Source organism: Acomys minous, assembly GCF_964271855.1.
Source record: "Acomys minous genome assembly, chromosome: 16".
Classification (NCBI taxonomy): domain Eukaryota; kingdom Metazoa; phylum Chordata; class Mammalia; order Rodentia; family Muridae; genus Acomys; species Acomys minous.
The window spans coordinates 97,239,769-97,267,400 of NC_140498.1; the positions used below are offsets into that span (position 1 = coordinate 97,239,769).

A 27,632-nucleotide genomic window follows, 5' to 3' on the forward strand; every position below is an offset into this window, starting at 1 on the left:
TTTTCTGGAGCAGTCTGCGGGTGACGATTTAGTCTGACCTATTCCTGCACTCCAGGAGCCCTGATCCCCTGCTCCTCAGGGAGCCCCTGTCTGTCCACACAGGCACCTTCTTCGGTTTCTCCCTCAGAGGGGAGCACCCCTCGGCTGACAGAGCCCCTTTTGTGTGCTGCTCAGAGGCAACGTGACCAAAGCAGAAGGAACATGGGGTTTGGTGGCAGATGGAGCCAGTTGTCTGGGCATGTGGATGTCACTGCGTGAGCCTCGGTGTCCCCCGTCCCACAGCAGATTGCCATGTGTTTAGTACAGCACTGTGGTGCTGATTGGCCAGCTATGCGGGTGCCCAGCGTGAGCAAGGCTTGGTGCTCAGGACCAGCTTCCTGTCCCTCTGTCACCAGATGGGGCTGAGCAACCGGTGGCTACCGACTGCTGTACTAATAAACCCAATCCTAAGATGTGGGGGGCGCTCACAGGGCAGCTTCCCGTCCCTGTGCATGCCTTCGTCTTGATCACGTGACTACACGTGACGTCTGAGGCCTGGCCTGACTCTCAGCTGGCCCTCTGAGGCTGTGTAACCTCAGGTACTGACCCACCCTCTGTGGGTTTGGGGCCCTATACATGGCAGCCACATTGTCACCCACTTGATTCAATGAGTTGTTGAAGAGTCATATAAGAGGTGCAGGGACAGGGTGCTCTGTCGCTTGCAGCTGCCGTTGCAGCTGCGGCTCATCCCAGCAGGCATGTCTAGCCCCGCCCCCGGCCCCGCCCCGGCCCCGCCCCCGCCCCCGGCCCCGCCCCCGCGTGCCCTGCCCATGTTACCTGTGCCCATTTCCCAGGCCCCGGTAGGCCTTGGCTTGGTCTTGCATGCGGTTCAGACTCTGGGCGACAGACAGGTACTGCTCGTAGTACTTGATGGCTTCCTCGTAGTCCCCCAGGGCCTCGTAGCAGTCCCCCAGGTTGCCGTAGGCCCGCCCCCTGTCCAGCACGGACTCGTTGCCGCTGAGCTGCTGCAGCATGGCCAGCTGCTGCTCAAAGTAGCCGATGGCCTCTTCCACCACACTCATGTTCATCTTCGTGATGCCCATGTTGCCGTACACCTGGGCCTCCAGGCTCGGCTCCTTCAGCTTGCGCCCCAGCTCCAGCTGCTCCTGGTAACACTTGAAGGCCATGGTGTATTTCCCGAGGGCCATGTAGACAGCCGCCAAGTGCCCGTGAGCCCGGCACTCGCCCGGCAAGTCGCTCAGCTCCTGATAGACCTCCAGTTCCTGCGTGTGGTAACCCAAGGCCTTGTCGTGCTTCTGGAGCATTCGGTACGCGGTGCCCAGGGCCGCGTAGGCGCCGGCCGCCAGCCGCCTGTCTTTCACGTGGTGAGACAAGCCCAGCTGCTGCTCGTAGAACTTTATTGCACCGTTTACATCCTTTTTACAGACGAATATATCACCCAGGTTCCCCAGGGCTCGAAACTTAGCCTGGGAATTATCCAGGGACTGGGCGAGGGACAGAAGGTACTTCTGGCACTCCTCGGCCTTGGCGAAGTTCAGCAGGGCCTTGAAGGCCAGGCCCAGGTTGCAATAGGCTTTTGCTTGGCTCAGCTTGTCGTGAAGGTCTTTGGCCAGGGCGAGGTCCTGCTCATAGTACTTGACAGCCTCCTGGTAGTTTCCGAGGCAGTAGTGGGCGTAGCCGAGGTTGTGGCAGACCTTCCCTTCTCCCTCCATGTCCTGGAGGTCAGGGGCGAGGCGGAGGTACTGCTCGTAGTAGGGCGCAGCCTGGACGTACTCCCCTCTCGAGCAGTGGAAGTTCCCCAGGTTGCTGAGTGCCCGGGCCTCGCTCTGGATGTCTCGCAGCTCCCGGGCGATGTTCAGGTGGTTCTGGTAATGCTGCAGTGCCCGGTCATGAGCTCCCAGGGCCTGGTAGGCGACGGCCAGGTTCCCGTGCGTTGAGGCCTGAGAGGCTCGGTCGTTCACCTCCATGGAGATCTGCAGCTCTTGGCGGTGGTACTTGACAGCCTGCTCATGCATGCCCAGGGCGGTGTAGGCGTTGCCCATGTTCCCGTAGGCACGGCCCTGGGCCGCATAGTCACTCAGCTCCTGCGCGATGCACAGGTGGGTCTTGTGCAGCTTCAGGGCCGCCTCGTAATCCCCCTTCATCTGGTGGATGATCCCTGGGACGAAGGGGAAGGGGACAGAAGGTTAGAGAAAGTGCGACTCGCAGCTCCACCTCAGGCGACTGCAATCCCGAGTCAGAGGCTTTAGCCTGAAGGGAAGCAGGGCCACGCACCCTTTCTCAGTGCTGCAGCGGGGGTACCTCCCGCATTTCCAACCACCAGGAAATCCCGGCAGATTTGATGAAAAAAATGAGAATATTTTACAGATAAACACACAAAATTAAAGGGCAAACACAACACACTAGAGAACATGTGAAATACATATGAAAAATTGTAACAGCTGCTGTGAAAAATTGTTGTAAAATTCAGTTTGGCTTAAAAAGAGAAAAATATCAAGATCCCAGTTTTCTCAAATAAGCAAAGAGTAATAAATGTCAGCAGACGGCTCAACCAAAGAGACACAGAGAGGAACTCGGGCGGCACTAATTTCCTTTAATAATCAAAGAAATGCAAAGCAAACCAACCCCAAAGAACCATTTTATCCACACTAAATTAACAAATAAAAGCTTTAAGCACCCCCATGTACTGCTGAGGTTGCCCCAAAACTGGTGAAGACACCAAGTGTTGGGTATAAACAGGAGCAACAACCACTGTGCAAGCATTGTGATGTGCAAGCAGTGGGGCTTTGCTCTGCCCGGCAGTGCTGTGCTGGACAGACAAACTGGCAGGGTGTGCAAGGGAGCAGTGGGCAAGCTGATCCCACGAGGCGGGTGATATTTCTGGGGTGGTGTTCAGTCATGGAGCTGGGAAAGAGCCCTCTGACCCGGGCAGGGTTGGAGAACTGAGCAAGAGATACCCTTCAGCGTGGCGGGCCCCTTAATGGTGGGAACGGGGGACACTGCAGCTAAGCACCCACTTCTAGCCAGCCCTCCTAACCCACCGCTTCGGGCTTCATGGTCTCAGGCATCCTTGGACAAAATGAATCGTATGCTACCTTTGTCCTCTCTAAAGTGGGTCAAAGGATCCGCCCAGCCAAGAGTCCCTGAGTGTGAGCGCTGCCTGGCCCTGTTTCAGCGGTTCCTCCTGATGACGCCTGTGCAGCCAGTGGCCTCCAACAGCCTCTGGGTCCTGCTGTAGCTGTTTTTAGATGCCTAGTGATCACTTGCTGGTTGGAAAGTAAGAGGAAGAAAAAATGAAAGGTCTTCAGAGAAGGCTGCCTGCCGAGGACAGCAAGCCCCCCTTAGCTTTCTCTACCTGCCAAAACCAAGGCCTCGCTGCTACCTCTGCCCTCCTGGGCAGCTGGACCCATTCTCAGGAAGCCAGGCATCAGGAAAGCATCCTGCTACAGAACCGCATGCAGCTTTAGGCAAAGTCAAAGTTCTGTTTACAGGGGCACCTCACCCCACTCCGTTGAGTGTCCTAGAGATACACAGACAGACAGACAGACAGGCAGACATGTACTGTATCTGAGCCTTTGCCTTCTTGTTTTAAAATCGAAAGTCTTTGCCTTCCCCCCTTTAAAGAAATAATAATGTCAGATTATAAATCACCCCAGAGTTGTAGCTCGAGAGCTGGCCAGAGGGGCACATGCCTGCCATGCCAGCACTCGAGAGGTATAGGCAGGAGTGCTGTGAGTTCAAGGCCAGCCTGGACAACGTAAGACTGTCTCGGAACACAGCGAGCAGCACTTGTGTGTCACGCTTTGGGAGTAACGCCTAAGACGCTGTGGCCAGGCAACAAGGCGGCGGCAGTGGGAAGGTATCTCTCTTTCTCTGGCCTAAGGGTCTGGGCAGTGAGCAAGGAGCAGTTGGGATGATGTTGGCTGCCCAGGGTGGCAATGATTTGTGAAAGAAGCTGCCTGCTGGTTATGGCAAAGCGATCTGGTCTCCAGCCAGCTGCTGCTGTGTCCTTATCCTCCACCGGCCCACAGAGAACCAGAGGAGGGCTTTCCAAATGACAGCTTCCACACGGACAAGGGCAGGGAGGCTGGCCTGGCTGAGCTGGCCTCTCCCTCCACTGTGCCCACCTCGGCAGGTTCCGGCTGCTGCCAGCCTGGGGCATCCTGTGGGGACACTGTGCTCTCTTGGCAGCTGTTCTTTGTTGGAGCCGCATAAAAGCGAGCTGCAGGGGGATGACTGCGCTCATGCTGAGGGCGCAATGTGCGGCTCCTCCTGCCCTTTCAGGATGCCACTCAGAGGAGACTGTCAGCAGGGGTGTCCTCGGTGACAATGGGCTGCAGGGAAGACATTCAGGGAAGATTACTGAGGCACAGGAGCCTCACAAAGCGGAGTGCTCACAGGAGGGGCGGGAGAGGACACGCAGTTATGAATGGGCACGTGGCCGCGGTGGGACTCCACTGTGGGTTACCTCTGTGGGGACTACTAATGTCTGCTTCAAAGGCTGTGGTGAGGGCCGCCATGGCATGCTCAGCGCGTTCCATGGAGGCCAAGGCGGTGAGGCGAGGACATACCAGGCAGAAAATAGTTCACTAAAGTGATACCTATTACAGCTGAGCAGGGAATTCTGGCGGCTTCTCTGGAAGCAGATTCACACACACACACACATACAGTGGACAGCGTCCTGCTGATGGGTTGCTGTGAGTGCCAGCTGCAATTTTAGAGCCGACATGTGCTTTCCTCTGCCTTCAAGCAGAGAGGTCAGCTGTGCTCGTGGGAAACACAGGGTCTGGGAAAGAGCAAGGACACGTCCCCACTCCAGGCTCACTTTGTGAATGTGGAGAGACACTTTGTGAAGTGTCAGGGAGGAGAGGGCAGTTGCCAGCAGCCTCCTTGGCGGTACCAGCCCATCTGCTCCCAGAGAAAGTGTGATGCAGTACAGCAGCCAGGCTGAGTGAGGCTCTCGGTGGGACGCATCTGGAACTGTCCACAGGGGAAGAAGCTGGCCCAGCTGTTTCACATGTCCTAGGAGCTGGGGGGACACAGTGTTTATGCAAGTACAGGGGACAAGATGAGGAAAATCAGGCCATCAACACGCTGGTCCTTACCCTCCTCTAACAGCTAAATAAGGCCAGGCAGCCCTGTGTGATCTGTGGCGCCCCCTCTGCATCAGGGGACCCTCCGTGTAACCGATGCAGTTCTAACACATGTCTCTGTCTTGGGGCCATCAGTAGAGGGAGTGCACACGGGGAAGCCGTACTGTGTCCTATGTTAGCTCAGTTGTGGCCTTCACACTCACAGGCTGGGTCCCCCTTGTCTGGGGTGGGAGGGGACATGGTGCTGCACTTGTTCTCTCTGGTCCTTCTACACACCAGCTGTGGTCCAGGGCGCTCCCCACCAGCTGGAGGCTCCTGGATCTCCTTTCAAGTTTTCACACATATTGCTCTACGTGGTTTTGGAAGTATCTCAAAGCTTGGGTGGGAATGTGGGGACAGGCCTAGTCAGTAAACAGATGGGTGAAACCAAAGGCGTGAGTGCAGAGTGCCAGGACCAGCCGTATCCTTGTAGGTAAGCCTCCATTAGTTTCCTGGGGCTTGGACAGCAAAGTATATTTTCAAACAGGGAAGAACCTCAAAGTCACTCATCACAAGTGTCTTACTAAGAGGCAGGCTTTTCCGGGGCCTGCCTCTGCCTCATTCATTAAGACAACTCGCCAGGCATGGTGGCGCACGCCTTTAATCCCAGCACTCAGGAGGCAGAGGCAGGCTGATCTCTGTGAATTCGAGGCCAGCCTGGTGTATAAAGCGAGTCCAGGACAGCCAAGGCTACACAGAGAAACCCTGTCTTGAAAAACCAACCAAACAAAACCAAGGCAACTGAGGCCCATGTGCTGGGGCTTCGGGTCCCAGCTGGTATTACTGTTGAGCAAGATTGGATCACTAGTGTGCAAGCCTCGTCAGTGGATTGATGCACCGCTGTATTCACAGCTGAAGGAGGGACAGGTGCTGAAGCAGATGTACTGTCCTGGATCCCTCCTGTCTCTGTGTTGTGAGGCCCCTGAGAGGGGAGCAGCCCTGGTCTGCCATGTGCTCGCTGCTCCGGCATTCTGTCCTCACCATTAGCTCTCAGTGATGGGGTCGGCTGGCTATGGATTGTCGGGATCTCTGCAACGAGGAGCTGGAATTTATACTTCTAAGCTACTTTCTCAGGGATTGTGTCATGATGACGAAAAGCTAGGTCATGTGGAGACATGGAAGGTTCCAGAACTTAGGCCCATGGACTTCAACAGGCAGGTTCTACTGGAGGGATCAACCAAACTTGGTAGCCTGGCTCACCTGTTCCTTGTACTCCCCACTACACCTACAACGTCTGTTTGTGTAAGGTGGACTGAGTCTGCCCAGTTCTTTACCAACATCTGTGCACAGCAGAGGCCACGTGGTGGTGGCGCTATGTGAGCAGACTGGTGTTCTGCTTGTGTGTGTGCAAAGAACAGCAGACACGTTAGTGCCCAGGACATCTTGGTTCTTCTTGAACCGTGGGGAACCAGCAGATGCCATCCTGAAGGGTGCTGCCTCCAGAGAACTGGGGCTCGCACTTGTCTGCCCTGACACAGTTCGGGTTACTGCACCTGTCTCCTTTCCCTCTCAGCACCTTCCTGCTCCTCCACAGGATGAGGGAAGTGGCCACGTGTTAGCTCTTCTTCAATCACCTTTCCTTCTGTTAGCCCGGGAGGGGTCTGCCACAGTCAGGGGAACCTTGCACACCTCATTGCCCTCCCAGAAGCACACTCTGTTGGACACACTTGTCTTTTTTACATACGTGTAAGAAAATAGATCAATTGCTCCATGGTCCCCTCCTGCCACCAAAGCTAGAGCTGTGTATACAGTGTCAAGAAGCCACCCTAAAGCCCCCTACACACACACACACACACACACACACACACACACACACACGCAGGCACACACACATTTATACATATTCTCTGGGCTTTGTACACAGCCAGCCTTGCTTACTACTTCCTTGCTAGTAATCAGAGACCGAGGCTGCAGGTGGATCACTCAAAAATCCCCTGGGCCCCGGTGGTCATAAATCTCAGCTAGAAGGAAAGATTAATTGTATTATGAAGCAGGAGAAATAGTAATTAAACCTGTGACAAGAGGGCGGCTGGGAGGGGAGCTCCGCACCGATGATGAAGTGGGAGGGACCAGGCACTGTCATTCCTAACAGTTTGGGCCAGGCAGACACTGTGAGAGCATCTGGTGGGAAGCAGGCCCACTGCGTGTCACTGGAGGAAAAGACAAAGCATACTGCTTGTCATTTGGGTAACAGGCAGCAGCAGGAGATGGGACGCTCCTCTAAGCTGGGCTCTGCAGAGTAGCACAGGACTTACTCCCAAGGCCCAGTGTGGAATTAGTGTGACCCCGAGGTAACTGCTCTGCTCCTCCTTGGCCTGAGCCTCAGATATTGGACCAGTCCCACCTCTCTGAGCTCTCTCGGGCACACAGAGAGTGAGCCACTTAAAGTGTCATTTACCATCCCCAGGCCAGATGTCTCTGCTGATGCTCCAGGGCCGTGCCAGCCTGCAGGCAGCCTTCCAGTCTGTCCTGTTCACCCTTTCTGCATTGCTTCCTCTTGCCTCTCTTCCCTTGCTATGGCTGTGGTGGATGTTCCCGTGACAGTGCCCCACCCCCACTCCCGCTGTGGTGGACATTCCTGTGACAGTGCCCCACCCCCCTCAGGCAGAGCAGTCGGTGCTCTTAACCTTGGAGCCATCTCTCCAGCCCCTGTCCACCATTCTTATTGAGAGGCAGTATAGTATACTCAAAGATGAACATAATAATGTGTTTACAACTACTAAAGTATTACTTTTTAAATGCTTGTGGCAGGCAGCAAAGGCTCTTAGCCAACAATCAATCTTCTTTATCATCATTACCACCATCACTACCATCATTGTCACCAGCAGCAGCAGCAGCATCACCATCCCCACCATCCATCACCATCCTCATCCCCATCACCATTATCCCCAACCTCATCCCCATCACTGTCATCCCCACCATCATCTCCACCATTATCCTATCATCATCATCCCCATCCTCATCCCCATCCTCATCCCCATCCTCATCCCCATCAACCCCATCCTCATCCCCATCATCCCCATCCTCATCCCCATCATCCCCATCCTCATCCCCATCATCCCCATCCTCATCCCTACCATCATCATTATCCTACACCATCATCACCATCATCCCCATCCTCATCCCCATCAACCCCATCCTCATCCCCATCATCCCCACCCTCATCCCCATCATCCCCAGCCTCTCATCCCCATCATCCCCATCCTCATCCCCATCCTCATCCCCATCCCCATCCTCATCCCCATCATCCCCAGCCTCATCCCCATCATCTCCACCATCATCCCCATCCTCATCATCCCCATCCCCATCCGCATCATCACCATCATCATCATCACCATCATCATCATTCCCACCATCATCCCCACCACTATCCTGTCACCGTCAGGATAAATACAAACTCCTAAATATAAGCTGCCACGTCTGTCCAATGTTACTTGTACGTGTGTTTTCAGGGCTGACCGTTTGGTATTGGATGGGCAATTGCTGTGCTCCTCCCCGGGGAGGACTGTGTCTCTGCCTCAGAGTTCCTTAGTTGACCACGGTTCTTTGGGTGGGGCTGCAGCCTTATGGCCTTTCCCTGCTCACAGGTAGGCAGTGATGCTGGTGAGACTATGTAGCAGTTTTTGCCTTGTTCCTCCCCCAATTTGGCCTTCAACTAAGTCCATCTGCACCAGACCCAGCTGTTCCCCCTAAACATAGGCCGCTGCCTGTGGGTCTAGGGGGTCTGGCTCTATTCTCCAGGTACCCCGGCAAGAGGCGTTGCCCTGTCTCACAGCTGTGGCTGCTCAGTAAAGCAGTAAAGCAGCCACAGCTTGGTTCCTAGGATGCCGTGACATCCATTTCAACAGCTCCAGAGACTGAGGACCCGGGTACAGAAAGATGCTGCTCATCCCTGTGGCATTCCCTGGAGCCCAGCTTTAGGTGTCAAGCTGCCACTGCACTGGGGCAGGAATAAATGAGGCAGGAGGACCCGTGACAGACAGCGGCAGCTCTCCTCTTGGTCACCAGGGAAGGAGCCCCTGAGTGCTGCACACCCCAGGGAGCCGCAGTGGCAGGTATGGTGATGGGCTGTTACACAGCACTTTCCTCCTAAGACCCCACCAACCCTGTGTGTCACCCCCGTTAGCCCTACGTCATCACGTATGCCATCACTTACGTCATCGCTTACGTCATCACTTACGTCATCACTTGTAGGGGCACACAGTCATCAATCATTCCTTTTCCAGATGGAGAGAGTGAAGTACAGAGAAGGGAATGCTAAGCTAAGTCAGACAGCTGGTTACTGTTAGTGTGGACCTGTTTCCCATCTTACCTCCTTGGAGTCAGGGTCTGCCAGGCCTCCAGAGGAAGGAACACCTGGCCTTACAGGAGCATTTGCTCTGACATAAACTTCTAGGCAACCTCAAACATCTTTTCAGTGAACACTCACTGTGTTCCCGTAGGGCACACCAGGAGTAAGAATCAGCTCAGGCAGCTGCCCCCACCTGGAGGGTCACTGTGACAAGCCTGGGTGACAGGGGTAGGGATGCCACCCCCGCCACCCATGGGTGTGCATACCACAATTGTCAGAGGTGTTGCTGAGTCAAAGTAAAAAAAGAATAAAGAATGCTTTTCACCTTGTGCTTTGGCAACACGGAACATACAGACGGCTGTGGCGCAGGCGTGCATCAAGAGGCCTGTATGTCTTTGATGATGGACCTCTTATCTGCAGTCGATTTTATAGGACTGCTTCTGAGAGGATTATCACCAGTCATTAATAAGACATAGCAACTGGCTTAGTAGTGATTTTAAGAAATCATTAATGAAATTTATTCAGTATAGAAATATGTTCGTAACTAATTCAGAAATGCCTCATCCATTAAACAACAAAAAAAAATTGTTGCACAGCTCATTACAAGAGGCTGGGGGAAGAGACAAAGGGTGAGTTTTCTCTTACAAGGCATTTGCATAAATTAGTTGAAAAACCTACTGCACTGAGGGCTTTGGGCTGCACATTCCCATATACAATCCTGGGAGGATCTGAGAGGCAGAAATTAGAAAGCAGCGAAGTGGCTGCACGCACTGTTACCGCGAGACACAGCACCCACGAGGCACGACACCACGTGGAGCAGCCTGAGCCAGCACGGGGGAGCTGGAGAACAGGAGAGACAGCTCAGTGGCCGCAGCGCAGACCGGCTTCTAATTAGCCAGAGTCTCCTAGTTCCTAGACTGGGCCTCCGACCCTGCTGGCAGGTCCAACGGCACATCCTGCAGGGAAGGAGCGAGCAGCCTCAGCTCAAGCAAACAGTCCCACAACCCGGGCTGACTACAGAGAGCCGACAGGGTCCAGATCACCGCTGCCCGGCGTGCCTGAGCTCTGTCACTGCCCACTTCATGGCTCGCTGAGGGTAAGAGTAGAAACAGACATCGGATCTCAAAGACTCAGCACAGAGACTAAGGTCAAAATGTCTTTGTCGTATTGACTATCTGTTAGAATACTATTTTTGATATACTTAGTTAATAAAATATCATCAATTTTCACTCCCTTTTGTCTTTAAAACTTCAACCACTAGCGAAATATAAGTGACCTACAAGGCTCACCTGCCCGTTGTTTCCATCAGTGTTCTGAGCTGAGGAGGAAGCCACATTCCCCCTCCTCCTCCCTGGAGTCCTCCTCCTAGTCCTCCTCACCCCTCCTCCTCCTCCCTGGAGTCCTCCTCCTAGTCCTCCTCACCCCTCCTCCTCCTCCCTGGAGTCCTCCTCCTAGTCTTCCTCACCCCTCCTCCTCCCTGGAGTCCTCCTCCTGGAGTCTGGTCCGCATCAGAGCCTGCGACAGCCTCTTCCGCACTCACCTGAGCTCCCAGGTTTGGCCTTCTAGGACTAGATCCTTTGCCTACCCAAAAGCATAGCAAAGAGATGGGTTGCTGACAATTATTTGACCTGCCAGCCCAGCCAACTGCTTGACTGCAGCAAGTTGCCTGGCCTCGTGGCTGAGGGGAGGACTCCATGTCACAGCTAGGGAAGGTGCAGAGACAAGTTCTGTCACCAAGTGATAGAACAGGGCTGGCACTGCGTCGCCCACTCTCAGTCATGAAGACAAGGATGAGAGCAGGGAGCAGGCCTCTCAAAGAGCCAGGTAAATGCTTCCTGATGACAAAGGCCAAGCTGTGTGTGAAGAGGGCAGAGGGACAGTAGCTACTGGATTACAAAGCAGTGTCCAGCTGCCTTCACAGCCAGACCTGTAGGGCTGGGACCCAGGTCTCTCCCTGCATTGTGACAACTGTCACGTACGACCGTGCAGCAGACGCTGCCAGTCTCCTCAGCTCCAGCATTCACAGGGGCAGCAACAGGATCAAATGGTGAGGCAGTTAAGCTACTTAGGGTCCCTGGGGGACACTTACATTTTCCTCACATTTAGCTATTCATTTAGGGGGACAGTGCGTGCCTATGTGGGGCTCAGAGACCAACTCGTGGGAGTCTGTTCTCTCCCTCCACCCTGAGTTCCAGGGCTCAGACTCAGGCTGTGTGGCTCTGTGGCAAGTCCCTTTATCTGCGGATCCATCCTACGCCGAGGGAGGTTTGAAAGGCAGGCCCAGACAGCGGAGCAACACGATCAGAATCTGTGGGGTAGGTGCTGGCGATCCAAGCATGTCCCAGACATATCCGAAATACAGGCGCGCTGAGAGCCCCTCTGCAGTCCTCCCTCAAGCCAGCGCGGTCTCTGACGCTTGGAAAGCTCGGGGACTCGGCGGGCAGAGAGTTCTCCTGGCTCTAGCCTTTCATGGCTGTGTGATCTCAGGCAAGCTGTTGAGCTGCGAGCTTCATTTTTCTTGTTTGTAATCTGTGGCCATCACTGCCCCTGTAAGGCAGTGGGAAGGTGAGGTGGACGTGTTTCCCATGCGGCACCTGGCACTTGGTGGGGACTCAGGCTCTGTAGTTAGTGGCTGCTGTCATCATCACCTGACTCCTGCACCCATGAGGTCAGCACGTCCTCCAGTGGCCGGGCTCTGCGGGTCCCTGCGATAGTGACGAAGCTTGTGAAGGATACAGACTGAAGCTCCTTAGTGTCTGTGAGGACCTCGGGGGACCTTGTTAACACACCAAGGCTGACCCACTGGGCCTGCGCAGGGGCTTCTCTGAGAGCCCAGATCTCTAAGAAGCTTTTTGGGGATGAGCCCCAGGTCATGGTGTGGAGACCATGCGTGGAGGAACAGTATCCCTTCCAGCAGGTTGGGATGTACAAAGGGCCCGGTCTGACCAGAGCTCCTTGCTGAGAACCCTGTGCTTGTGCTAAGTCAACACTTGGTCTAACCTCCTGAGCTGCCCTTTCCCCAGATTTGGACATGTCTGTCTTTGCTTGCACCCCAGGAAGGGAGGAAGACACTTCACTCAAAGAGCTTCAGGTCCCCAAAGCCCAGCTGTGTGGAGCTCTGTGCTCCGTGCTACCACCCGACACTGCTTAAAAAAGTTTACAAGCTTAGATGTTTCAAAACTTAAGAGAAAATGTTTTCCAGGAAAACATTTTTAGCTAAGATTAGTTTCCTGGTGAATTTTGTGGAACACAGAGGCCCACCATGCCCTAATTCTGACTGGGTAATAGCTGACCCTTGCTGAGCCTTGCCTTCGTTTTCTGTCTGATGCCTACTGCCAAAGGTTGTTCTGCAGAGGAGGGTTTAGCACAGTGCCGGGAGGCGGGAATACAGTTATCCTCTCAGACTGTTTTCTTCTGTCCCTGGGTTAATCCCTAAGCTAGTGTTGGAAGAAGACATGTCCTTCACTCCAAAGACTCAGAAAATTTGGTTTCTACTATTTGTGCTTTTTATGCCAAAAATGCTAAGTGATAGATTGCTGGTGTTGTAACCGTTAAGTGGCCTTAGTTTCCAAGATTCACACTCCAAGGAAAACGCAAAATGCTGGGCTCTCCCCATCAACAGAGGGAAAGGAAGGGTGGAGAAGATACAAACACAGAAATGTGAATGTGAGGGTCCAGTGTGGTAGCGTCCAGAGATGCAGCTCCCCGACAGGGGCCTGGAGAGAACAGCACGCGGGGCTGTGCCTGTAGCGCGGCAGCACTGCACACTTCAATCAGACGGCACCCTTGACACAGAGAGAGGCGCCCCAAACTGTCCTCCAGCCTTGCGACTTCAGGACCCTTGTGATTTCAACCATGACTCTGACGCTGCTGGGGAGCTGTCACTGGCTAACGACATTTGAGGGCACGGCTGTGTCCAGTCCTCCAGGACACAACTGCAGACAGGAGCAGAGGTGTGCTCAGGATTCAGGTGGGTGAAGGAGGAGGAAACCGCGCCAGCTCTGACATCTAGGTTAGCCATTTTGAGGTCGCAGAAGGAAACTGAATGTCTTGAGGTGCCGATAGAGCAACGGCGCTTTGGACAAAGGCTGACAGACACTGCTCTGCGTCCTGGCGCTGACCTTCGCTGACCACAGCCAGTCTTTTTACTTTGAAATTACTGGTTTCGTGGGGAGCTGCAGAGACCCCAGGGGGACTTTTTGGTTTTTGTAGGATAGACACCTGAGGGGACCACTGTGCCACACTGTGTCCTGTCATCAGTTGTGAGGGCTCCAGGAGCGTGAGTCCTCACCTGTACTTGGTGTGGCCAGGCTGGTCTGAGCCTGGTTTTGGTACTAACAGACACCTCAAGTGCGTGTTAAGAAAGCAGCCCATGCTGTACCTGGTGGGAGATCTGGCTCCAAGCTCCTCAGCTGATACTTTCTGGCACAAATGCAGGCAAAGAATTCATCCTCCCTGGTGAGGGAAGGAGAGGGCTGGCCATAGGAGTTGGACCATGTCCAGTGAGTGTAAAGACAACACAAAATAGATGTTTTTCTTTGGGGGGGTCTTGAGGGAGGAGGGGCGGACACAGAAAGACTGGGAGGTGATTATGATCGGGGTGCATGATGTGAGATTTCCCTAATAATCAATTAAGAAATAAGTTGTATATCCAGCCAGCAAGATGGCTCAGTAGGTAAGGGAGGCCGCCAAGCCAGACCGGGAGCTGGCGCCTGACCCCAGGAACCACGTAAACATCAGATGGCTGACTCCACAGAGTGTCCTCTCCGCTCTGAGTGGCACATGCACACTCACAGCCATTAGGCATATAACACTATGGCACACCCACAGCCACCACACATACAACACTACAGCAAAAATTTAAAAAATTTACACTCATAGGTTTTTACATGTATACATGTAAAATACTGTGTTATAAATACATTTGGTAAGTGTAAAGCCTTTGCCTTTTCTGGGACCAGGGAAGATAACATGGGCTTTGTAGAAGTAGTTGGGAATTCCTCCTTCAGTTTTCTAGGAGAGAAAGAACCACTTGTGTTGACTCTTTAAGCATTTGGTACACTTATCCTCTGAAACTATCAGGCCTTCCTGTGGACAGGATGTGCAGCACCGTCCACCCCTCCTTCCTGTGGACAGGATGTGCAGCGCCGTCCACCCCTCCTTCCTGCGGACAGGATGTGCAGCACCGTCCACCCCTCCTTCCTGTGCGCAGGATGTGCAGCACCGTCCACCCCTCCTTCCTGTGCGCAGGATGTGCAGCACCGTCCACCCCTCCTTCCTGTGCGCAGGATGTGCAGCACCGTCCACCCCTCCTTCCTGTGTGCAGGATGTGCAGCGCCGTCCACCCCTCCTTCCTGTGGACAGGATGTGCAGCGCTGTCCCTCCTTCCTGTGGACAGGATGTGCAGCGCCGTCCACCCCTCCTTCCTGTGGACAGGATGTGCAGCGCTGTCCCTCCTTCCTGTGTGCAGAATGTGCAGCATCATTCCTGACTTCCTTCTAAATGTCTGCAGGTCAACCATGATGCCCTTTGCTTCATTCCCAATGTTCATAACTCGTGTTTCATAGCAGATTTGTGAACTGGATCGATCTTTTCAAAGAACCAGCTTTTATTTTTATTGACCACTTTTTCCCCCCTGTTTCCCTATCGCTCATGGGCTTTGGTTCACTGATCTCTGCTTTTACTTCATAATGTCCTTTCTCCTGGCCGGTTGTGTGCTTTTCTGGTTTCTTCCTGGGGAGCAGAAGATGAAATTGAGACTTTCCCTCTCATAGTGTTACAAATTACCCTGTCAGCCACCCAAACTGTGATTCTTTGTTGCCTTCATCCAGTCTGATGTATCCTTCCTTTGCTTTGGATGCTCCCGCCAATGGAGGACGGAAGAATGTTTCTCAGTCTCTCAGTGCTTGGATAGTTTTAGCTCTCTAATTCGGTCCCATAGCGTTTGGACATCATGTCCTGTATGATCTCAATTCTTTCAAATCAGATTTTCTTGAATTTGTCATGTGGCCTGGGATGTTAGTCGCCTTAATAAATGTCTGCATCTGTCTGGGTTCTGATGGAATGCTCTGGAAGTGCCCTGAGCTCCTGCTGGCCAACCTGCAGGTGGGGAAGTCTGTTGCATTTGCCTGCATTTCTGCTCTTACCATATTCTTCCCTTCTCAATGCTGCCAAGTCCTCACTAGCATCTCCTTTCTGTATAAGGCGCCTTCTTGCTGTTGTTTTTGATGTTTTGTCTGATGGTGACAAATTCTGTTGATTTTCCTCTAGCCAGATGCCCTGACTTTCATTTCAGTGTGATACAGGATCCTGGGCCGACACAGTCCATTTCTTTCAGCACTTGGGGAACATTCTCTTTCTAGTCTCTTCTGAGAACTGTGCTGTTGATCTCTCATCCTTTGGGGGGCGGTTCTTCCTGGGGCCAGGCTTGACTGTCATGCATCTTTGTGTGGCTCTGCAGGGACACAAATGCCTAGGACAAAGCAGCGTCCTAAAGACTCTTTGTCTTGCCAGATGGTCCGTTTCTGACTCTTCAGCTAGAGAAAGCTTTTCCTTACACTGTATCTTTCTGGGAAAAGAATCAGCTGCTTCTAGATGTGGGTATGAACCAGCTCCTGCTCCATGTGGCAGCCAAATATCTACCTTACACTCAATCACAAGATAGTAATAGAAACTCTCTCAGGCTGGCAAGATGGCTCAGTGGGTAGAGAGCTTGCTGCCAAGCCTGAAGACCTGAGTTCAAGCCCCAGGATCCACACAGTGGAGCGAGAGAAGCAAATTGTTCTCTGACCACACACAAGTGCACATGTGCGCACACGCGAGCATGTGTGCACACGCGCGCACACACACACACACTGACTCAAGTCCACTGTATGCTCTTAACTGCTAAGCCATCACTCTGGCCTTGTGAGTGGATTTTAAAACTGCAGCTCCCCTTCAGTGTTTCCTGATGACTCTAATGCATTCCGTGGACTAGATGTAACACCAGCCAGACAGTCCTAAGTAAACAAACGTCTCAAGCGAAAATCACTATGGTCTCAAGTATTGTCAAGGTTGTGAGAGCTCATTTTTGTGAGTGTTTAGGGAGAAAACTCCCAAATCCTTCAGACGTCCCAGAAGATGTCTTGCTGCCATAAGTCAAACAACAGCAGCGCCAAGCGAATGGTTACAACGTCTTGTACAAGGGGGACTAGATAATAATAAATATGAAGACCAGAAGAGGGGCCTGCTGTCCCGCGCCATCAAGACGCCTGCTCTGCCAAAGCCTGTGCTGCCTCCTGCATGGATGGTGAGGGCTGAAGGCAGTCTGAGGAACTGAGCTGCTGTTTAGACTCAGTCAGCAACACTCCGGCTTTAATAATTTGGGGAAATCTTGTTCATTACTGAGACCACAAACAATCTGACTGCAGATAACCCCTGGGCAGAATGTGAGGCCCCGTGTACACTGCCCATCACTAGGTGGCATTGCCTCTCTAAACAGCACATAACTCGATATACATTAAAGATCTGATGGGGCTTGTATTCCATTAGAAGGAAATCGATATTGTTGGCCGGACTCAAAAGTGTGAGCAGGGAATAAAGGGCAGTTCAAATAAGTGGGGAACAGCAATGGCCGTCAGCCCCAAGACGCAGACGGCGAGTCACGGGACTTGACGTTCTCCCATGTGTCACCCTCAGGGACCGACAGCTGCCTTCTCCGGAGCCTGGGGAGAAATGGGGTGAATTTGAAAGGATTAAAGGGCAATGGAGCCCGGCACAGTGGTGCAGGCCTGTAAGCCCAGCACTCCGGGAGGCAGAGGCAAGCAGTCGTCTGTGAATTCAAGGCCGGCCTGGTCTACACAGCGAGTCCAGGACAGCCAGGGCTACACAGAGAAACCCTGACTTGGGGGAAAAAAAAAAAGGAGAGGAGGCAGTGAGCATCAAGATGCTACCAAACAATCCTGTTCATACTGGACCTTCTGTGACCTACACCTTGTCCTAAGGGATGTACAGCCCCCAAAGGCTGCTGGGATGAGCTAACCCAGTTGGAAATGAGGCTCCAAGCAACTCACACCTAGATTGGAGGACGGATGCAGAAATGGGAATGTGGAAGGAAATGTGAACACTGAGTCCTGGAGCATAAAACAAAGCCTGCCTGTGAGTGGCAAGCAGCTAGTTCCAGCGCCCACTGAGCTCCATTTCTTTCTTTCTTTTTTTTTTTTTTAAAGATTTATTTATTATATACAATGTTCTCCCTGCCTTAGGCCTGCAGGCTAGAAGAGGGCACCAGATCTCGTGATAGATGGTTGTGAGCCACCATGTGGTTGCTGGGAATTGAACTCAGAACCTCTGGAAGAGCAGACAGTGCTCTTAACCACTGAGCCATCTTTCCAGCCCCTGAGCTCCATTTCTGAGGCCTCATTCACGGCTCAGGGAGACCTTGGAAGACAGACAGGCTGATAGGACAAAGACAGGAGGACGCTCCCACCACGGTCTCTTCCTGAGTGAGCAGTGTAGGTGGGGCTGGCTATCAGAGTCATGAGCGCTAAATGGACACTTAGCTTTGGCCCCCTCTGCAGGACGGAGGAGAGGAAGCCCACTTGCCAGGAGCCCCTCTCTACCGCCTGCTGTGAGCCAGCCCAGTGGTTGACTCCTACCTCTGAGCTGAGGTCTGCTGTCTGCAGCCTCTGCTGTCCTGCCAGCTCTAAAATGTGTGATCCACCCATGTCCCCAGGGAGGTGCCTTCCTCCTCTGCGGCACCTCCCTTCTGGCCCTGACCTCACTCATCTTCCTCTGATCTCTGGTTTCACTCACAGAGGCTAGGACCACACAGACAACTACATCCACCCAGATGACCCACCCACCACATGCCAGCCATGCCCTGGGTAACAGGACAGCTCAGGACGGTGGCCAGCGAAGAACTGGGTGTGGCCCAGCTACGTGGGACACCCTGAGTAGCATGTACCCTCCCACCCACCCGGTGCAGAGTAGCTGTGGGGTCAAGATGAACCTGCCAGCCCTGTGGTCCCAGCAGCATAGAGCTGGTCTCGGAGGGGAACCGTGTAGGGCAGACCAGCCTGAGGCCGAACTCCTCTGCATCTCTCTAAGGCTGAAGAGGCTGCATGCAACCCTGTCTAAAGAACCATTTAATGTTGCTGTGGGCTGACACCATCCACATCAGCCCTTCAGATCACAGCCTCTGGAACGTCTGCTTCCACACTCTGTCACTCCCTTTAGGGCTTAGGTCAACCCGAGTGCCACTCAACATCCCAGTAGGAGCTCCGAGGTTCAGCTCCGTCTTTCAGTGCTGCCTCCTGGGTTCCCGGAAGAGTCTCACAGGCTGTAGACACAGCACAGCCAGGCTATCCATGGCCTGGATGCTCTAGAAATGGCTGTAATCTTCTCAATAAAGGCAGGCTAATTAAATGCATAACTAAATGTGTGTGGCTTTCTAACCCTATTACTTATTCATATAAACAAACCTATAGATCAGAAATATGCATTTTCCAGGTCAGATTCCTAAGACTTGACTTTTTAACTTGGAGATAATAGTTGCTGGAAACATTTTCAATTACAGGTTCATTAGCATGGCTCAAAAGTCTAAGGCTAAAATTCCTTTTTAATGCAGAACAGGAGGAGGAAGAGGAGGAGGAGGAGGAGGCATCTATTGCTAGATGACCCGAAGCATTCCTGCTGTTAAGTTTCTGGATCCAGTTGTGCTGGTGGCAAGGAGTAAGGGGCGGTGTTGGCATTCAAACCCAAGACCTGGTAAGACCTGTCTCGGTCCGTGTGAGGGGCTTTCCCCGCCCCCTCCTACACCCACTCAAGTCTATCAACGTGTGCAGTCCTTAGCCACCCACAGCTCAGCCTTCTCTTCCTTCAGATCACGTCTTTGTTTAAAAACACGAACAAGAATTTTGCTTTATGCAGTCCTTCCCTTTCTATACCTTAGACACTGTTGATACAAAGTGAAGGAAGCTCCCCAGGATGCAGGCAAGTGTGTGTCTCCTGGAAGGACCTGGCACGGGAGCAGCCACATACACGCCCACTTTGTAATCCTTTCCACGAGCCTGTGGCGGTGTGGCTGGGAGTGACGGTTCGAACTGGTCACGCGGATGATTTGTGGGTGGTTTGGGTAAGAGAGAAAGCAGCTGCCTGCTAAAACAGGGCCCTGCCCACTGCAGTTGTGAGCCTCTGCTAAAACAGGGCCCTGCCCACTGCAGTTGTGAGCCTCTGCTAGAACAGGGCCCTGCCCACTGTACTCGTGACGCTCTGCACGCCTACAGCTGTTGCTTCCTGTCAGCTCTAACCTCAGGGGGAGTCCAGGAATTTGGTCAGATGATTTTGCCTCATTTTTGCCACAGGAAGGAGCGGTTCAATACCAAGACCAACCTCAGGGGACCTCAGACATTCAGTTCCATGCCACTAAGCCCCTGTGACCCGGGACTTACCTACAGAGCCACATGAACACAAGGAGACAGTCTCTTTGGGACTGTGAAATTTTTTCTGTCATTTAAGTGATTTTTGCATTTATAGTAGATTCTGCTTCCAGATCTGACATTGCTGGGTGATGTCCTAATAAAGATGGGTTGAAACGGCAGCTGCGTTCTATGAACCAGTCCTGCATGGCACAGTGAAGAATTTCCCTGAGCCTTCGCCTTCGCCTTCATTGCTCACCGGATGGTTCCCTGGGGCGCCTCCTGGGGCACCGAGAGGGCGGATGCCTGCTTCATTCAGACAGAAAAGTGCCCAGTGAGTGCTGATCGGCACGGGGGCTGGGTTTGCAATCACAAATCTAATATAGCTATTCTGCCTGGCAGGAGGGGCAGCACGCATCTGCTGAGGGGGGGGGGCTGCTACCCCCCCTCCTGGTGCACATAACCACAGTGCTGTTGATGGACCCGTTTTGTGCTTTTATAGTCACCAAATCCTCTTCCTTTGTCAGAACCCATCCTGGTAACAGCTTGAGCAATGCAGCAATCATGCTATGAAATGACTTGCAAACCACAGACGCAAATATTTGGGCCAAGAATGTGGAATCCATTGCTGTCACATTCCATTATTTCTGGTGGAGCAATTCACTAACATTTTGGAATCTAGATCATAAATTATGCAGAGCCTCAGCAAAAAGAGCTGAGAACACAAACTGCTGTGATAAAACTCCTGTTACTGGAGTCGTAAAAGGAGAACAAAGAAAAAGGCAAAGAAGGAAACCATCGAAGGCCTTGCAGGACACACCCCGCCCACCTCCCTGTAGCCATTGCACAGGCACACCACCACCCAAACACCCTGACTCCGGAGTCCCCAGAGCGCAGTGGGCCTGCACACCACTGAGCCCTCTCACGTTGCTGGGGACCCCTGGGGGTGAAATGGCATCAGCCACAGCCTTTGAGCCCATTTCTGTTGGGAGGTGTCACAGGGAGCAGAAATAAACCTCTACAGCACAAGTGGCCTGCGAATCATGTTAGGTCCCTGACTCCCAGCACTCGGAGTTTGGCCTCCCCGTGTAACGCCTCTAAGAATGGCAGGTGTCCAGAGATTGTCAGAAGGACGGATGGGAGATGGGATGTGAAGAGTAGACAGACATGTGGACGGAAGCTGACCGATAACAGATGTCCACCCCCCGAGGGTCAGTGTGTACAGTCACAAAGGTCAGAGCAGCCATCTCACTGAAATCTTTTACAAATATCAGCAAGCTGATAGATAAGCCAGGCTGACAACTGTTCCAGAAGCCACTCTGGCAGCATGGGCCTCACTGCCAGCTACTGTCCCCCAGGAAACGCATCACTTGGCAACCATTTAGGACAGCGGGAGGGGGGCGAGATGTAGGGGGTCTCCTAGGACATGCGGCAGGGAATGCCAGTAGATACTCTGCAAGCACATTGCTGCTCCTGCGATTATTACAAACTTGTTTAGAAGCAAACAAGATCACGGAGAAGGCCCAGAACATTAAGACGGGAAAAAAGACTCAGGGTTTAAGCCATATAAGGGAAGGAAGTTATTTATTTCACAAGCCTGGAAAGAAACTTCTAGCAAACCCATGACACAAAGGGAGCTGGCTTCTCTCAGTGTAGGTCAGAATCCTCAAGGCTTTTTAGTAATGTTTCTGCCCGTGGCTCCTCCCACTCCTGACCCCTACACCCCTACCCCTGCCCTTGCCCCACGCCTACCCAGGCCTAATAGGAAGGCTTTTCTTTTTTCAAGATGATGCTCTGAAGTCACGAGTCAGAGTTCAGACAGCTGGGGCTGTGCCTCGGGCTGCCTCTTGTCCTCTTTCTTTGGTGAGAGTCATCTAGACAGCCAAAGACGCTGCGCAATGGCCGCTCCTTACTTGCTAATTGAGATGAGTGGAGACATCTGTAGGCTTATTTTAAAAGAGACAAATCTACGGGCGTATAACAACAGCAGCGCCGTTTACTGAGTGCCTGCGATCTCGCTAAGCACTCCTCATCAATTCACAGAGCATCAAATATTAGCATGCTGAGAGCTGAGCACTGGGAAGACTGGGGCATCTGAACGGGAGCCCTGACATCTGCAGGGCTTACAAGCCCTGCAGAAGCCCCTAGTGGGAAGGCAGCGATGGCCACGGGTACCGGAGAGAGCCATGTCGAGCCCACGGCCTCCTGCAACAGCAACAGCACTGGGAAGGAATCTGATGCCTGCCTTGCATGCTACCCAGGAAGGAGAGCCTTCCTCCCAAGGTTCCCTAGAGTGGCCGTAGAGCTAGCATTAGAACCAAGTCCCCATCCGTGTCTTTCATTTGAAAAGTTCCTAACTGGGAGGGTGCTAGCCAGTGGTAGTGGAGTGTGAACAAAAAAAGTGAGATCATACACCTGCCTGTGCCACCGCGCTAGGATGCCTTCCCCTGTGCAGAGCACTGTATTAGGACGGGCGGAGCTCTGTGCTGAAGGGCATCTCGGCATGCTTTTAGCATTTTGTTTTTTTGTTAACAAATGATGTCTCCCCAATGGTGTCACACAGTGTAGTGTTGGTGTCTGTGGGTTCTGTGTCTGTGTCTGGCATCCGCTCCAGTGACGGCTTTCCTGGAAGGCTGGATGGACACTGGGGGTGGATCACTCTCTTCTCCGCTTTTGGGGACATCTTCCTTCCCCCATGGGTCGTGGTGATGCTCAGGACACCTCCACCATGGGTGCTATAATTACCATTTTACAAATGAAAACAGCAAGGTCACAAAACCAGCTGGCATCCAGATCCTGAGTATCTGTTAACACTGCAGTCTCCTCACTCTGAGGTCTGTGCTGACCTCGGCACGGGACACCACACAAGCCCCATGCATCACGTTGAAAGTGAGCCTTTGTGCGTGGGTAGCAATCAAAACGAAAAACTGACACATGATTCAAGCACTTTCTCTTTGTACAAGAAGAAAAAGAGCAGCCAGCTCGATGGGGCTTATACAGAACTCCAAGGCCCCAGGGGATGGAGGCCAGACAAGGCTTTAGTGCAGAGTTCAGCATCACATCCCAGGCCTTTTAGCCCAGTCAGAACTGTGTGGGTTCTCTGCGGACACAAAGGTAATGTGGACGTCTTTCTCCACCAGGCATGTGAAGAGTACCAAGGCTGGGAGGCAGACATGCCAGCGCGCCTGATGGAGCCACGACCTGGGGGCCACCATCTGCTTTGTTAAGGCGACAGTCTGGAATTCCTGGTTGCACTCCAGGTCTCCTTACTGCGAAGCGTCACCAGTTTTCCTGAGTCACAGAGCTGATTATAGGCACCCCCAGAGCACCCCCGGCAGCCGGGCCATGTTACAAGCTGTCTTTGTCTTATTCAGTATTCCATAATGGACTTGCTAGAACATTCCATCTGAATCAGAGAAATGCAATTACCGGCTGCTGTTGCTTCCAGTAAGTGGCCAACTCTGCCAATCTGGCTTAAGAACGTGGCCGTTAAGCTCCGCCACAGGGGCCGGACTGATGGGGGCTTGTTTCACAGGCGCTGGGCACATGGCAGAGCATTCACTCCACTTTTTAACTGCTCTTACAGACATTCTGAATGGCACCAGTGAAATTTTCCCTGAAAAATGAAAGTGTTCCCTTCCCAGAGTAACCAGCTCTCTAGGAGGGTGGGGAGGAGACTGCACACCCAAGCCACTAAGCGCCCTCCCCACCCCCCGCCCCAGCAGCCTGAGCCGCCTGGAAGTCAAGTGGGGACAGGCTGAGTCAGCAACAGTGACTAGAAGTTTCTGCCTCTGGCTTTCCTCCGGCTCTGAGGACGCAAGCTCTGGCCTGGAGAGGAGACTCTGGAAAAGTAACTTTGAAGTCACCGTGAACTTACTAATTATGCTGCAGAGAGTCTTGAACATGGGGTCTGCGGGTTTCACTCCAGAGGTGGGCGTGGCTGCAGCGTGAGGGCCACAGGGTGAACTCGGAGTGAGGTGAGGATGAGAAGGAACAGCACAGGCAGCCATGTGACGTGATCACATTCTGGGCTTGCCGGGGGCTTGTGTCCCATCCTCCTCATGCCTTACACGTCCCACAGCTTTGAGCCCTCTTAAGAACTTAGCTATTTCATCAGGGAGGAGGCAAAAGTCGCCAGCTCTGGCTTTGGACACCCACAGCTCTTCCCCACGCCTGCTGTGGGGCCCCAACAACCCCCCCTCCTGGCCTTTGAGGCTCCCCTTCCTGACACTAACAGCCTGCATTTAAATAAGATAGCGAGCGCTACCTAAGAAGCTGCAGCGAGCGTCCTAGGGCACTTAGTCAGTGCCATTTCTTTATTCTCAGCCACTTCAGAAGTGTGTGGAGCTTCCACAAAGGCCTTTTCATTTTCCCGCTGCGGAACCTGTTATTTGAATGCCTCAAAAAGCAAAGCCAGCTCGGTTTCCTAAGGCTGGATGTTAAACACAGGAGAGAACAGACCATTAAGTTCACGTACTTAAAAGAAGAAACACTGTGCTATCCTAGTGATTTTCTTGTCCAGGAGTCATAAATATTAGCACTCCTCACACATGCACAAAGGCCCATTGTAGCGCTGCTCTGAGAACTTCCTGGCTCAGGACCCGAAAGGTTAATATAGCATTAGCTAGCCTGCTAATCGGACTGTCTTACACAGTCGTAGGGCAAAGATTGTGTAAAGAGTGGAGAAAAATCTGTTTAACCCAACACTACTAACTGAGGGAAATAAAATTAAAATAGTACGACGAGATTCAATTGCTGCCTGGTGGTTTAACTGTTTCTCAAGCTGGGTGGATAGCTCAGTGGTCAGAACACTTTTTGTGTAAGCATGGGGACCTGAGTTCAAATCCCCACACCTCATGTGAAAAAAAGCTCAGCATGGCTGCACACACCCGTGGCCCCACACTGTGACGGGGAGATGGTGACGGGGATTACTAGAGCTCACTGGGCACCACGCAGCTCCATGCCAGCTACAGGGCAGGGCACCTGCCATCCTCTTCTGGCCTCTGTGTGTGCTTGGATGAACATGTATATGCCCATTGCTACCCTACACCATACAACAGACACGTGTGTGCAACACACAGGACCCTGCAGATCCACAATACGTTGCACAATGTGTCACATGCACTACATACACTCAACACAATACAACTTACATGCAGATAAAAAAAATTTGAAATAAACAAAAAGTTGGGCTAGAGAGAGAGTTCCAGTGTGAAGAGTGTGTTCTGATCTTGAAGAAAACCCAAGTTCCCACCACAACCACCTGTAACTCCAGCACCAGGGGACCCGACACCTCTGACCTCAGGAGACGCCTGCACTCACCCGTGCTCACATGCATAAGCCCACATGGAGACAGACACATATGTAATTTAAAACTTAACAAGAATTTAGCAATCAAGTTCAGCTTTGTTCTCTCCATGGAAAAATATTGTGGAATTTGAGCCTTTTCCCATTGGAGGGCCGGTGGGGGTGTTTACACCAATGGTGGTGTCAGGGTCCACAGGAAAGTGACAAGTGCTGCTCTTCCCCAGGATGAGCCTTTAGGCTCTAGGAAGTGTTGTGTTTGCCTGGCATTTCCCAGCATGCTTGGTTCCCATCACCTCTGCCCCACTAAGACAAATAGACACTGTAGCTTCGCTGCCCTCTGTAAAGTGGATAGACACTGCACTGGCTTCGCTGCCCTCTGCAGACACACACTGGAGTTTACTTCCACTGTGAGGGCCTTAGGGATCAGACTTTTGAGCAGACTAGCTCATGAGGGTGGCGAGGAAGTGGGCGGCAGAGTGCGCTTTGCTTGTCATTGGTCTTGCTGTGCTCTTCTCTGCCTTGCCACCTTAGGACACAGCTGAGAAGCCCCATCAGACTCGGCCTCTTGGTTTTAGACTTCCCGGCCTCCACAGCGATGAGCCAAGGGAGCCTGTGTGGTTTGTGATGTACATCATCTGCAGGCAGCAGCACCAGGTGAGAGGACACTGATAAGCTGAAGACACATGCTACCAGCCTTAGAAGGCATGACGTGGCCTGCAGAGACGGGTGGTACTTACTGAGTACCGTGTACACAGTGGCCGGGAGCTGGAAATGAACACGGAGACTGCTGAACCAGTTTTTCCGGCTTCAGAGTAATATACAAAAGAGTAAGGAAGGCTCTAAGCTCCACAGGGAAGGAGAGCATGTGAGGAGGAAGATGTGCTGTGAGAAATGCCAGAGGCTTGGGAAGCAGTGAGTCAGGTGCCAGTGGGTGGCAAGAAAGAAAAGTCAGCGAGGCACCTGAGGCTGGCACCTCAGAGGGTCACTGTGCATCCTTCTGAAAGGTCAAGGTGCTCCGCGACATGGAAGCGGGACGTAGATGCTGGAGACATGAAAACAGCAGGAAAAGGACTTGAACAGTGAAGGCTCTGGCTTTCCTCTGAGGGCAGCGGGGACTAGGACAGGGTTCTGAGCAAAGATGCTATATGATGAGATTGATCAGCTGGGAGCTGCTACAGCGTTGCCATGGAAACCGTGTGGTCCACGAGCTGGAAGAGAAGCCCAGGGGCTAGTGAGGAGAAGCTCCAGCAAGCGACCCAGGCCGGCAGCAGGCAGCAGGCAGCCACAGCGGGGAGCACACGTCCAAATTGGCTTGGGGGGAGGAGGTCTCTGGACTTCTAAACTGGTAGATCTGGGCTGAGAGGGAAGGAGACCCTGTCTCCTTCCAGGATGGCTTCTGTGATCTCTAGGCTGTGCCCTCGGAAGTCTGATACCACTCTCAGGACAGGCTGGATAGAGGTGAGTGGGGGAAAGAGGCTGCTAGGTAGCTTAGACCTGGGTGTGGGAAGCTGGTGCAGGGAACGCAAACCTACAAACACAGGTGCACTCCTAAGACATCAGCGCTGTGTGTGATAGCCGACATACCATGCACCTGTGTCAGGAAGAAGAGGTTGTATCACCTGAGACAACATAAGTGACCCTAGAAGACACAGTAGTCAGGACAATTACTCATCACAGAAGACAAATACCACATATTTCACATATATGAAGAAGTTCAGAAGCTTGACTCACAGAAATCAAGAGGAGAATGGTGAGCCAGAGGCCGAAGGCAGGAAAAGAGGAAACGCTGGCCAGAGGGCAACACATTTCCTAAGGTAAGAGCGAGTTCTCGTGTTACACGCCACCACATGCTAACCGTGGTTAACTGCTATATGCCATATATACAATACATAGTGACTGTTCTTATTGCAAAGGTAGGTGAGATGTTGTTCGTCATCTTACAATATGTACACAGCTCAAATACTACTTTGAGAAAGAAATAAGACATTATTAGGGTCCTGGGTGTGTATTTACACAAAGGGCATTGGCGCCCTCAGACCACACTGAGAACCCTGGGATCTCCAGCACAGCTGCCTTCCCGGTGTTGTATCAGGAGACCCCGAGAGGCACTCAGAGGATGTGTACTCACTGCGTTGTCTCCAAACACCCACGGAAAAGGAGCAGCCTGGATACTTACTATTCTCTTGCTGTTACTTCAGTTTTCTCAGAAAGAAAAGCTAAAGGAACCAGTCAAAAGCAAAGTCTTCCAAAGTCATCCCAACCCACCGGGTCTTCAGGAATGAACCCGAGATCCAAAAACAGAGGCACAGGATTCTAGAAGAAAGCCTCTGCTCTCCCCTCTGAGCTCTGGGCAGTCACGTGGCATGGGTCCAGCAGGCAGAGCCCAAACAGATGGCAGGTCCCACGGTCACATCTGCCTTTGCCACTGCTGGCCGAGCCAGGGCTGGCTACATGGGTGTTGCTGCAGACACTCGGAGACTGCCGTGTGCGGTGGGTACAGATGCC

The 27,632-nt window shown here is 52.7% G+C and overlaps 1 protein-coding gene across 5 annotated transcripts in view; it reads right to left on the reverse strand.

Annotated features, from left to right (window-relative positions):
• TTC28 (tetratricopeptide repeat domain 28) overlaps positions 1–27,632 on the reverse strand; it is a 440,803-nt gene that overhangs the window by 65,747 nt on the left and 347,424 nt on the right. For all 5 annotated transcript variants that reach the window (XM_084764313.1, XM_084764312.1, XM_084764311.1 and 2 more), the window contains one exon: positions 817–2,158. In XM_084764313.1, coding sequence (XP_084620439.1) covers positions 817–2,158 — 1,342 coding nt within the window. The remainder of the gene's footprint in view (positions 1–816; positions 2,159–27,632) is intronic.